This window comes from Ambystoma mexicanum, chromosome 7q (genome assembly GCF_040938575.1).
Source record: "Ambystoma mexicanum isolate Mex_15411 chromosome 7q, UKY_AmexF1_1, whole genome shotgun sequence".
In the NCBI taxonomy this organism is placed as follows: Eukaryota; Metazoa; Chordata; class Amphibia; order Caudata; family Ambystomatidae; genus Ambystoma; species Ambystoma mexicanum.
Window position 1 is genome coordinate 590743920 of NC_090941.1, and position 13793 is coordinate 590757712.

Consider the following 13793-nt stretch of genomic DNA (forward strand, 5'->3'; position numbering starts at 1 on the left):
ACTCAGTCGATAGACCCCGTCCATCTCCCACATGTTACTTGCTGTCCTTTTGCCCCCCACCTCTAGACTGATGGCATGTGCATGTTTTTTTACCTGCAAATGGCATTTTTCCTGCATTTCATATTCTGATAACCTTGACTATATCTTGCGTCTCTTTCTCTTGCATCAAGCAAAAACAAAGGTGGCGTTTTCTTCATTTCTAAAAAAACAGTTTTGGCAATTAACCAAGACATAGCTACATATTTTCTGGCAAATATTTAAAAACCATCTGCACAGAATACCCATAAACCACAAAAGGCCTCCATTAAATGCTTCATACATGAGTTGTTTTGGACCTGGTCCAAATCCATCCAGTAGTTTGGGCTGTGTGGTTTGGCAACAATTGACCTTCGTCTATGAGAAAATGAATGGGAAGTAGGCAGCAGCTTTGATTTTTGATTTTTTGTTTTCTTAATAACCTTTAGATTTTTTAAAAATCTTTACTAAACTTTGCCTTTAATGGGGGCGGAGTTGGAGGAGTGGGTGTATCACAGCCCTATAGTTAAAGTGAGTCGAACTCCAATATGAAACCCAAAAAAATGATTTGCTAATAACCTTTTACTCATGCAATGGATTTGGTCGAAATTCTGAAGATAACTAAGAATGCCCGGGTCCCCCCAGACTGCAAAGATTGGGAAGGATTTATAAAAAAATAAAAAAGGTTATTAGGAAAACAACTATAAAACCAAAAAATGCCTACTCCCCATTAATTATTAATTTCCCGTAGACAAAAAAGGTCATTTTTTGACGGACCGCACAACCTAAACCGCTGGATGGATTTGGACAAGGTCCAAAACAACATTGGCATGAAGTGTTGACTCACGATCCTTTTGTGGTTTGTGGTTATTTCGTTCAGTAGTTTTTTAAATATTTGACGGAGAAAGTGGGGCCCCCCTTTTCCAAATTAAATAGCTATATCGCGAGTCACTTTGCAAGAAACCAGATGTTTATAAATGAAACAGCCGCCATCTTTTATTTTCTCAATGCGAGAGATTTTGGCGGCTATACCCACGAATAGTGGAAAATGCAAAAGTAGAAAAATTACATTTGGAGGTAAAAATACAGGGACATGACTTCAGGTTAGAGGTGGGAGAAGGCAATAGCAACAGGGACGGACTGGCCTATACAGCAATAGGCCCATGACCCAAACAAAAATGAAAAATGCTGGTGTGGGCCAGTGTTTTTGGTCAAAGTGGGCACTGTTTTGGCCAATGTGGGCCAGTTTCATGAGGTACATCACTATGCAGCTAATTGTTATGACTAGTGTTGATGAATGAATATTCTTTAAAATGCACAATTTGCATCATATTTTATCAAAATTCTCCCCCTTGGGTATGTCACGATTTATTAGGCAGTCACTCTCAACTCAGGTAGTTCACCCCTCCAACCCGCCCAAGCTAGGTGGCACGCAGCACACCCAAAGTGCTTATACAGATTCAACATTAGTGAGGCCTCCAACCTGTATCTCCAATGAGCTAGAAACCAGGCCAGTGTATAGTTAGAATATATCTTTATTTAAGGTTTGGCAAAGAACCATAAAACAACCGAAACATCAGCCACCAACACTGTAGCATAACACAATTTCAAATTACTTGCACAAATTGACTGACTTGTATTTCTAATGAACTTACAGATACTACAACACACAGGTACAATTTAAAGACTTTACATCAAAACCCACACAGAGGATTTCTTGCACATAACAAATTATGAAATTTGAAACAACCCCCAGTGATTGCTTGGGGTTATCACAATGCATTCTCTCCCAGCAACCTCCACCCAAGGCATAAGAAATATATGACCACTTAATTTGAAGTCAAGGTACGGGGAGTGGGGATACAGTAGCAACATCATTTTGGCTTTTTATTAAAAAGGTAGGGTTTGAAAAAAAGACTCAATGAATACAAATCGTTTTGACCTTTTTATTTAGAAGGCAAGGTTTGAAAGGAACTAAATGGGAACATTGTTTTGGGCTTTTTATTTGCATAATATTCAGGGCCTTGAGAAAATCGTTTTGGGATGCATGTAAATAAATGGAAAATGTTGTTTTGCACACTCTACATTCAATTGAATGGCAGCATTTTAGGGTTACATATTTTGGGATTATGGACACCCCCTTTCTGTACAGAAGACAGGAGTTTCAAAAAGGTAGAGTCACCCAAGTACTTTATACCGGCTCCAACACACTGGGGATGAACTTTGTTAGTTTTGAACTCTAACAACACTCATCTTGTGATTTTCTATATGGGAATTCATTGATTTAACTTCAATTAAATGTGCTTAGGATCTACACAGCTCTCCCCTCCTCACAATTTAATTGAAATGATTAAGGCAGGCAGTTCCCAACACAATTCAATTTAAATGGATAGGGTGATTTTCTATAGTGGAATTCATTTGAGTTAGATGTAATAAAATGTGCCATGGGTCTCCCCAGTTCCACCCCCCTACCAGCTATGGGAGATGGAGATTAAGGCTGGCAGATTCCCCCCCACACTTTTGTTGGCATTTGGAATAATCTACTTACATGTGTGCAGGCCCAGCTATTTTCTAGATTTGCCTGTCTCTATCTTCCAAGCAATGATTAAGGCGTTGGCAGCTCCCTGTCTCTCTACTAGTTGTTGCTTGCATGAGTCCAGAAGTATACTACCTCCAGCAATAGAGTGGGAAAGTCATGGGAAAAATCAAAAGTCCAAAGAAAGGTCCCAAGCGTCAAAAAGTCACAGAAAGATCCCTCTCAGATTGAAAACTGATCTCTTATAAGGCTTGTGGCACTCCATCATTATCATAATTCCACCGCTGCAGATTGGTCAGCTCTCTCCCTCCCCCTCCGCCAATACGCCCACTGCATGTTGACTGGACAAGTAGTTGGAAGGTGTGGATGTTGGAGGCTGAGGAAGGAGAGAGACAAGTGGGTTTAACTTTTACTGTTCCAAAAAATCTAACAACTTGGAAGCTACCCTCATTTTCCAGATACCTGCAGGCAATCATATATATTTGAAAGCTATATTTTATGGTGAGTCGGAAAATACTAATCATATCTCAGTACGCCCTTCCTGGGAGGAGATACCATTTTTATTGATTTAGTCCTGAGCAAAAATAGTCAGAAATCTGCCCCCTCCAGATTCAAACCTTACTTCCATAACCTATAACAACACCCACTTTCCATTCCCTCAGAATTATGTATAGGACAGAATCTTAATTGTCTTTATAACTCAACTTGTATACCTCACACAGGAGTCATATTTACATGATACCAAGGGACTTCCTATCCCCATTAATATGAGGCCGGGATGAGCTCACTGGGACACACTATTCTCTTTTTATTCAGGAAAAAGCAGTGCAGTGTTAATCAATGTTAGTGCATCACATGTGTCCCTCAGTTTCACATAGCCCTCACATATTCCTAAATTTCATATCTCATCGTCACCTAGCACAAACATCTGCTGTTTAAACGCAATGTTTAATCATCCATTAGTGGCTCTGAAACCATTTCTTGAGGTCAAGTCAGCCCTGAAAAGGCCATGTCTGGTGGCCACTAATGCACAGTTAATGGGGAGACCTGACCTTAAAGGTCATTTATGCTGGCTGTGTTACCTAGAACTGCCACCGTTTGAATCTAATTCTCAATTATTTCTTTGTTTTTCTAACTGAACCAGGCTAGCTTTTCCTGGTTGGCCCAGCCCAGGTCTTGAGTTAAAATTTTCAAAGGCACAGACCTTTCAATTCAGTGGGGAAAACACCAGCTGCATCCATACAGAAAATACACCTTTAAATCGACAAGATGTGCTTACATATGAAATGTTAGCATTATATCTGGGCGTGTTGTTTACACTTCAATCTTTCTTGACTTACGGTTTGGATAAATATAAGTTCACTTTAAATATTATTCACACATAGGCCATAGTTACAAAGAAAATCCAACAAGTGGATCTTTCTGTCTGAGTGTCAGTTTGTTTGTGAAAAACAAGTGTCTTTCTCCGAAATATGTCACTTGGCTTCACTTTTTATATGTAAGGTACCATTCCTCCTTGTTATTTCTCACATGCCTATCCTTTCAAGGTATCTTTTCCCATGTGTACTACTGCAATTTGGAATCTGCCAAAAGGTGCGTTTTCCCAGTTTACAATAAAGTCAGCATCTGCAGCACCACATGTTATTTCTTATTCATTGGGCATATCCTCAGTTTTAGGCTTTGAGGTAGATTGCACACCTGTCCATTTTAGTGGAGTTGGCTAGGCTCATTTCTTTCCAATTCACTTGGCCTTATGTTGAAAATCATAGTTTTGTACTGGCTTTTATATTTCAATGGAACTCCACATTAGGCAGCTTCCCTCTCATGATAGGGTCCTACCATGGCCTCTCCATCTCTATCACTCTGGGGCTGTCTTTTTACCCCACAGGTACTACTCAAACAGTCTGTCACAAAAGTAATGGAAAGCCATTTGCATCCGTCAGCCACTCTTTTTTTGTTGCCCAGAAAATTGTATGGCCCAATCCATCCCAGAATAGTGTGAGGTTTGTGAATTAGGTTTTAGGAATTGGGTTTGTGAATTTAATAGGGGCTAGGGACCGAGTTTGAACACACAGCTTTTCTGTATCCTCAGCTTTCAGACAGAATAGCCGCAAATAGCCAACCTTTCAGAGAAAACTGTGTCACAGAAACCGCAAATGCTGTCGGGGGGGGGGGGCAAAAGGGCATGGGCAGGTGAAAAGTCTATCAGAGGAGTGGGGGGATCAGGGGTGCTCTTGATGAGGGGGAGCATTTATTTGACATTTATTTGTCATCGTTTGTCCTGATATCTGACTACACATTGCAGAGGGGATCAGTAGTTCATCAAAATGGTACACGTACACGGATACTGTTTTAAAGCGACAAAGTAGTGATTTAAAAAATACAGTGGGAATGGCCGTAGGCCATGGCTAGTCCTCTGGTAGTGTTCTGAAAATGACATTTGGCATGGCCAAAGGCTGTGACTACTGGTCATGGTCATAGGCCATGGATAGTGCTCTGTTAGTGTTGGAAAATAAACAGTGCGCACCGCTGAAGGCTATAGCTAGTGACAAGGTAGTGATTTAAAAAATACTGTGGGTATGGATGTAGGGTTTGTGTGTATTTGGAGGTTTGATTGCATAGTTATAGGCATGACAATGGTTTAACTGTGCTAGAGGGAGAGCAGGAAAATAAAAAGCATCAAGGTTGACGTTGGACCCAGACAGGGGAGGATTTAGAACATGTGACCTGCCCCAGACCCGTCTGGGCTTCAGCAGCACAAGGGGTGAGGGTTTCAGTTAGATAATAGCAGAATGACAGTGGGAAAAGAAAAAGTACTTTTATTGGTTGTGGGTTCAAGCAGTGGTCTTGCATTGGGTACAGTTGATTTAATTTGATATAATGTGATTTTCTTGTGACAGAGGGAACTGAGAAATGAAAATTGGGTACCAGGAATGTGTCTGTAACTAGTATATCACCAATATAAATGCAATAAGACAATATGGGACTAAAGCTAATGCCATATAAGTTGAAAATATTCTATTTATCGACAAAGCCCTATTTTTAAACGTGCTCTCATTTCTAACTGCATAAACATTTGGTTGGTAAATCGATCTCCACGCCAGAATTAGAAATGTACTATTAAAATGACCTTTCGACTCTCTGCCGTGTCTGCCCAGTGACTTATACATTTCTCTCTTTCCCACAGGTACCACCAATCCTGCTGGATAAACAATTCTCAGAATTTACCCCTGACATTACACCAATCATTCTAGCTGCCCATACCAACAATTATGAGATCATAAAGCACCTTGTGCAAAAAGGGGTGTCTGTACCCAGGCCTCACGAGGTTCGTTGTAACTGTGTGGAATGTGTCTCAGGTTCTGATGTGGACAGTCTCCGTCATTCACGATCCCGATTAAACATCTACAGGGCATTGGCAAGTCCTTCCCTGGTAGCACTATCAAGCGAAGACCCATTCCTCACAGCCTTTCAATTGAGCTGGGAGCTCCAAGAGCTGAGCAAGGTGGAGAATGAGTTCAAATCAGAATACGAGGAACTGTCACGGCAGTGCAAGCAGTTTGCAAAAGACCTCTTGGATCAAACACGGAGCTCAAGAGAATTGGAAATTATTCTTAATTACAGGGATGATAACAACCTGATTGAAGAACAGAGTGGAAATGATCTGGCAAGATTAAAGTTGGCAATTAAATACCGCCAAAAAGAGGTGAGTGCTGCTGCAATTACTGATTAAGATTATGCTTGGTGTAATGAAGCTATTAATAATAGCAGGTATGGAGCTGTCAGACTGAGACAAATTAAAGATTAAGGATTTCATGTGTTTTAAAATGTAGCTTGTATTGCAAATTCTGGTGGCGTAAGAATGAATGCTCAATGACCGCACAATGCTTCATGTATTTATGGATTTTGTTTGCATAAAGTGTTATTGGGAAGTCATATTGAAGGAATACAGTTGTCCAGATTGTTGGTTGCAAATGTTGCTATCAATTTTTCCAAATGTTTAAGTTCAATATAGCAAGGCATTTGTCTGATACAAATCACCAGTCTCTCACTTATCATTCGTGCAAAACGTAAAATGATTATGAGAAACTTGAACTTCTCTCTTATAAAACAGATTCAGAAATTGATTGATTCATATGTGCATTTGATTTAAAGTAATTCAGATTTGACATAGAACAGTGTTGCTAATTACTACTATATATGCAATTGATAACATATGAGATGCTTATGACACCAGTTGTTTGGCGTGAGGTTTAGAGTACAAGGGGGGAAATTCACTGCTTTGGAAATTAATGTGGTCTGTTGTGTTCTTAATAAGAAGCAAGATTTAACTTTGGGAGGATTCTGCGTTAAAGAATAACAATCCAACTAAGGAGTTATGGTGCAGACACAGTTTCCTAACTGTGGTCAGATCTGATATTACATTATTTCTTTTGTTGACTTAGGTTGGGATTAGAATGCTCTATGGGTTTTGTCTAGCAGATACGTGTCTGAATATTAGTATTTCATTAATGGAATAGGTGTATCTCTTTACTGTCTTTTTGGCCAAAAGCAGAATTTTGGAACATTTCAATCATGCAAGGGGCACTGCAAATGCTCTGCAAATATATTTACCCTAATGCTTATTGGATTGCATATGTACAAATGTTGTTTGTTTATGTGCAAACAGTATTCGTGCATGCACACACGTGGCGTAATTCCACCCTGAAAATCCCTTGAGCATGTGACTGTATTCATGTGCAACTTATTATGTCCATGCAGAAAGGAGAGAAAGAGCATGTTTAACAGCTCAGCAGCTGTGACAATATTTGCACTGATTAGTTGGTAAAGATGGTGAAAATGTGATCTGCAACAGTATCAAATATCCCAGCATCAGAGTGATTTAAACACCTTGGTCTGTTACACACTGTACAGCAAACAGGTTTAAAATGGTTATTTGTGTTGAAATTATGACACATATGAGTTAGATTGGATATTTTATAGTAATGTGCACATAATGAATGACTTATGCAGAAAAAGATTTAGCATACATTTAAGTTGCATCCCATGGCTATACCTGGAGTGCTTATAGTTTTGAAGTATTTCTTGTTTTTTACATGAGAAATGCGCTCTATGCATATTGTTCATGCCCAAAATCTGTGAAAGTCCCTTTTCTATGTCCATACCAGGAGGCCGTTGGCTGAGTCAAAGTGGTATCGGCTGAGTGGAGCAGTTAAGTGGTGTTTGGTGGTAAAAGAAAAGGGGTGTGGTTAAACAGTGTGGGGGGAGTGGGGATCAGCCCAAGAGAAATGATCAGACATCCGCAAGAGGCATCTATGTTGCCTAGTGCATGCAAATATTTAATGTGGGATTCTGCTTTTGTTCCCATCCAACATCAACAACGCCTCTCTCACTTTGATATTATTATTTATTTATTTGTATATGGCTTTAAAAAAACCTTTACAAACATGTAGAAAAGATAAGACAATAATCAATGCTAAAATTAAAATTACACATCATTATGCTTTAACATTCTGTCTAAAAGTCAACTAATAAAGTAACAAAAGCCTTCTACAGGTGAAAATTAAGAGATCAATAATCTAAGACAATCATTTCAACAAATTTCATAAAAAAGACACGAAGGAAAGAAAAAAAAATCAACAAATTACATACAAACAATACAAATTCCCATGAGAACGCACAACCTACTTACAAAAAAATTCAAATAGCATACATACAGTGATACCTTTCCATTTCTCTTACCAAATAGGAATAGATGCAAACTAGGCAAGACCACCCTCTATCTTTAGAAATCTTATAATCGCCAATTGCAAAGGTATTTTTTTGTCAAAAAACATACATTTCCAAAGAAGGTCAAGATTCAGACACTTGTTAGATCTGGGACAACATTATCAAAATAATGTGGTCTGATTAAGGTCAGAGCTGGACAATCGATCATCAAATGTCTCAATGTCTCTTTCATACCTGCCTCCTTGCAGTGTCTACATAAAGTTGTAGGTACCAAAGATTTGGCTCGCGTTGCAATCATTGCTCCGGTTAGCAACACATTCAATTGGAATCTCATAAATAAGTTTCTCCAACCTTTATTTGGAAAATAGATTAAATATGGTTCTGGGGAACCCATACATTTGTAATAAGAGACCATACGACAGTACAGTCTATGGTGAGTTAATTTGTGAATTGTGGTGGCCCAATCACCATTCTGGAGCAGTTGTTTTACTCTTTTTGGGTTAAACAATAGTGTGCTCACTGATACTCCAGCACAGCTCAATAATTTCTTACATATTTCCAATAAATTATTAAGGAATACAGATTTGGGAGTACCTTGTTTGAGCATGCAGGCCAAATCATAATACAAATTATTTCCACTCTGTCTTATTAGATTTCGATATAACAATAAACATTTCCACTCTACAATACTTTGTAGTGATTGCAAGCCAAATTCATATCGTAGAGCTACTAGAGGAATGCATTTTGGGAGACAGAATGTCATTTGTCTTAAAATACTCGCTTCTAGTTTGTTCAGATCTGACTTGCCAATTATAAAAGAGATTTCAATGTCATATAGGATCTTTGGAATAGTTTTTTGTTTATAGTATCTTAAAAAAAGGGAGACAGGAAAATGAGGCAAATTTGCGATCCACTACTCGCATTTGATTAGTGCATAATTTAGTTTTCATCAAGTAATGATTTTGAACCTGAACTCCATTTGGACTGTCAATTACATAGAAACCCAGATATAGCATAGTGTGCTTAATTCCCAATTTAGTCTTAGCTAAGAACCATTTTTTTTTGTGGCTGCTTTTTCTTTAGGCTAAAGCGCAATGCATGGGACTTTTGCTCATTTAGCATCAAGCTGTTTGTGGTCATATAGGCTGCAAACATTGTTAGCAGGTGCTGTCCAGAGGAGTCCTATCAAATAATAAAAAATTGTCCGCATAGGAACACCAGCTCATTGTTTGCCCTGCTACCATGGGTTGAATGAAAGAAGCATTCTGTAAGCACGGGCCTATATCAGATGTATACAGATTGTAAAGTGTGGGAGCAAAGATGCAGCCCTGTCTTAATCCATTAAATGTTTTAATTGGGGAAGAGAGGAGCCCTTCATTATTTAAGCGAATTTGAATCTTCGAGCCTTCATGCAGATGGATCAATATAGCCAAAAGCTCTTGTGGCATGCCTAATAGATCTAATTTTCTCCATAGTGTGACTCGTTCAACCAAGTCAAACGCTAAGGATAAGTCCATACTCGCTAAGTAAACGGGTGTAGCCCCTTTTTTCCATCCCATTTCTTGGAGGTGAGATAGGAGAAGTCCTCCCGCAAGTGTCCCTACCCTTTTTCTAAAGCCGAATTGGGCTGATGAGAGAATCTCATTATCAGATGACCACTCTTCAATTTGCTGAAGAAGAAGGCCAGCAAATATTTTAGAGTCTGCATCTAATAATGCAATTGGGCGGTAATTTAGTGGTGAAGATCTATCATACTTCTTATAGATTAGAATAATAAGGGACATATTCCACGAGTACGGAATGGTCTTCGTTCGGTTTATGTCTTCGAAAAGGAGGGATAATGCTCTTGACCAGGTATCTGGGTCACCCTTCTAAAGTGCATTCGATAATCTGTTAGGACCAGCCACCCTAGATGTGCCAGCCAAAATGATCCTTTCCCAAATCCGGGCAATCGAGAAATTACATTTCCACCGGACGGTTGACAAAATATTAGTAATTCGGAATGGTAGGCCTCTTGTTGCATATAGATCAGTAAAATGCCTAGACCACACCTGTTCGAAAATAGGATTAAGGACGCAATCGACATTGAATGCAGGGCTCCTATTAACGAGGTGCCAAAATTCTCTCACCAAATTGTGTTTCAGTGAGCGCAGCAATTCTTCATTATCAGCTTGAAACATTATACATTTGTGGCCTCTTATCCAATTTGTATAACGTTGTTTCCAGCATTTGATCCCCTCTTTCTTAGATATTTCAGAGATTTGTAATAATCTAAGTTTCCTTAATGAGCGGCGGAGAAGGATTTTACTAGTCCGTACAATGATGTCATGAGGTGTCATGAGGTTTCTTTACCTGTTTTTTTATCTATTAGCTTTGTAGAGTTGTCTATGAGGATTTTTACATAGGAACTGAAATGAGCAAATGAGGTTTTCTTCATAAGTGGATGTGTCATGATCATTACGAAACAGATCATTACATGACTGAACATTTCCAGAGTGCCACATAATCCGATTGTTGGCAAGATTCGTGACAAGTTCATTAGAAATGAAGTCGGACCCAACAATTCCTCTTAGAATAAATACATACAACTCAAGCATCCTATGGTCACTCAGAAGCGTTGAATTTAAAGCAAAATTGTCCACTAGATAAAAAATATACTCAGAAACAAAAATGTAATCATTTGCAGAAGACCTATTCCCCAATGACCAAGTTATATAATTCTCTTCCTGCCTCAAAATTTGGTGCAATGATCTCAAGCCCCAATATTAAAATAACATGTCCGACAACATTGAATCACATTCTTTATATGCGGGCCCCGATGACTCACATTTACTGTCCCCGAATACATCCCCAATCACATTCATCGGTACAACAGAGGGTCCCTCTACATCATCAATCAAAAGCTTCATGTTAGTATTTAAATCAACCCATGATGAGGCTCTGAAGACCTATGCATTTGGACAAGCAATTCTACATGATTATTTCCATTTTTGTGATTAGATCATAGAGGTTAGAACCTGGAGACAAATAGATGTTCAAAATCAGAAAATGAGACACATATATGTTGCCATCCACCTTCACCAACGCTCCCAAAACATAGGGGGGAACAGTAAAGATTTAGATAAGGTGTAAGCCCGAGCCCAGCTTAATGGCGATTTGAATGCCTCCCGAGGGTCTGCCTTTTAGGCCCTTGGTGGCTAAAAGATGACAAACTTCAAAGCCATCAAGCTGTGCTGGGCTCATCATTCAAGTTTCCTGTATGCACAGTATGTTTTTGGTTCTTAATTTATAACATAATTAAAGAGAGGAAGGTAAATGCGTGTTACCTTGTGAGTTCCAGCATAGTATGGACAATGTTTTTTTTCTGGGTTAAAGTTGCTGTTGTAGTGATTGGAGCTGTGAGATAGAGTCTCGTAGGCTCAATGCTAACCACCTCCAGCTCGTTTCCTGCTCCGGGAGACTCTGTTTCTTTTTTTAGATACTGCCCCCCCGGAATGTAAAGATCGGGAAAAATCATTTTGGTTATTTCCTTCTTGTTGTGGCAGGCCATCACCAAAAATCAATATGTCAAAACCCGTACTATTAAACTGATCCAATTCTGATAGCACTTTTTGAAAAAACAACTTAGAATGAAAAACTATCCTCACATGATCATAGCAGAATGGATGAATACAATCAACCCTCTTAATATCGGCCGAGGCCAGGTTTGCCAAAGATGGAATATCATTAATGAGTAGTAGGGATATTTCGCTATTCATTGCTGGCTGCATGCCACAATCAAATAGAGGATATAATAAAATACTTGGAAAGTCAAGATGACATGGTTTCCTCCATGAAGTATGTTTTATTTCCGTGTCCAAATCATTTGTAGGGAACCTTATAGCTGCTTCCCCTAAGGCTTCTCTAGGAGGCAGTATTATTGGGTTTAGAAGTGGCGGCATGGGAGTGGGTTGAGCTTTATCCAGTGCTTTTTGGATGGGTGGAGGGATAATATTACGTGGAATAATGCCCTCTGCTACTCCCATCAACACTGGTTTCTCTTTTTCATCTTCAGGGACAATCTCATTATTAGGCGCGCTCGGCATTTTAGCTCCATGCAAATCTGTTTTAGATGCATTAGAAAGAGCGGTCCTAACCTTGAATGCCTTGTCAACCGCTGTGCGAATCAGCGCGGCCAGATTAATATTTCTCATTACAAGTTTGCCCCGGTCCCCTACGAATGAATCTCCCAGAGGAAACTTTTCTGATGTCAGATCGACTATCTTTTGGGGACAAGCAGAATGCTGATTCAAATTGAGAGCCCCTCGTTCATTCATATCTACTTGTGGAAAGGTTACTTGGACAGTGGAAACGGTAGTCAATTTTTCCTGGTTTATTATGTTAGACTTAGAAAAAAGGCCATACATTTCTCTCTGGCCCAAGATTGGAAACGGATTACCCTTAAAATGTGCAGTCAGCGCGTGAAGGCAGCCTGCTACTTGCTTTTCTTTTGGGCCCAAGTCCATTTCTTTCAGGGCTGTTTTATGGGTCATTTCGTCTGAGAGTGAATTGGTGGGGATAGTATAGGCCCCAACATTGCTGGTCGATTTCACAGCGGAGTGCTCAATTACTTTCGCTTCTGCTGACAGAGGTTGCTCTTTTTCCTCTCTGATAAAGTTTCACCAAGTATGTTTGGGAAATTTGTTCCTCTGATTGTATAAGGAGGAGTTCAAGCTTTTCTTATTTTTCTTGTTTTTCGGGACCTTTTTTCTTTTTTGGGATGTTTCTCAATTTTTCCCAGGAGGGTTTTTTATTGGGAGTTGTGGCTCAAGGAAGCTAGGTTCCTGTGGAGGATTGATAGAAGATACATAATTAGTTACTTTGGTGTCTAATTTCTTATATATATTCATTCCCAAGGCCATCAGCCAGGTTACCAACTTTGTTGGGAGCAATTCCAATAGGTCTAAACCTATTTTGGATTGTGATATTTTGTGTTCCATAAGTATTCTTAATTCCATAAAGCCAGTAGAGTGAGCTTTTAATTCTTGTAGGACTGATAATAAAGTCCCTACAATATCTGGTTTCTGCGCTAGCTGATGAGGTTTTGTATAATAGGAAGTCTCATTGAGATGGTGAGATAATTCATGTAAATCAGCATCTGCTGTAAAAAAGTCTGTCATTGTATCCAGAAAGGAGGTTTCAGGCAAAGCGGAAATACTTTTTTTGGGTAGAGTTCCAAAAAAACAGGAGCTGGAGGCTTCCTCCTGATGCGCTTGCACATTACCTCCAAGTGATAACATCGAAGAGTGCGCCATTGCCTCGGCATCCAGTATGAGGAAGTCACTAGGTTCTGGGGGAGACAGTGGAAGAGGCATGTTCATTGCCATGCGAAGCATTTTTTGTTACGGGAGTAAATACAAGGGGCGCGGACAGTATGTCATCATACAGCCTCGCCCCCTGTATTTTTGAACTCCTAGTGGCCAGGCCTGTGGAAATGGGTCGAGTATAGACGTATTCAATACTGTTTCGTCTT

At 39.5% G+C, this 13793-nt stretch overlaps 1 protein-coding gene across 5 annotated transcripts in view; it reads left to right on the forward strand.

Annotated features, from left to right (window-relative positions):
- TRPC4 (transient receptor potential cation channel subfamily C member 4) overlaps positions 1–13793 on the forward strand; it is a 1757650-nt gene that overhangs the window by 945035 nt on the left and 798822 nt on the right. For all 5 annotated transcript variants that reach the window (XM_069639399.1, XM_069639401.1, XM_069639402.1 and 2 more), the window contains exon 4: positions 5739–6257. In XM_069639399.1, coding sequence (XP_069495500.1) covers positions 5739–6257 — 519 coding nt within the window. The remainder of the gene's footprint in view (positions 1–5738; positions 6258–13793) is intronic.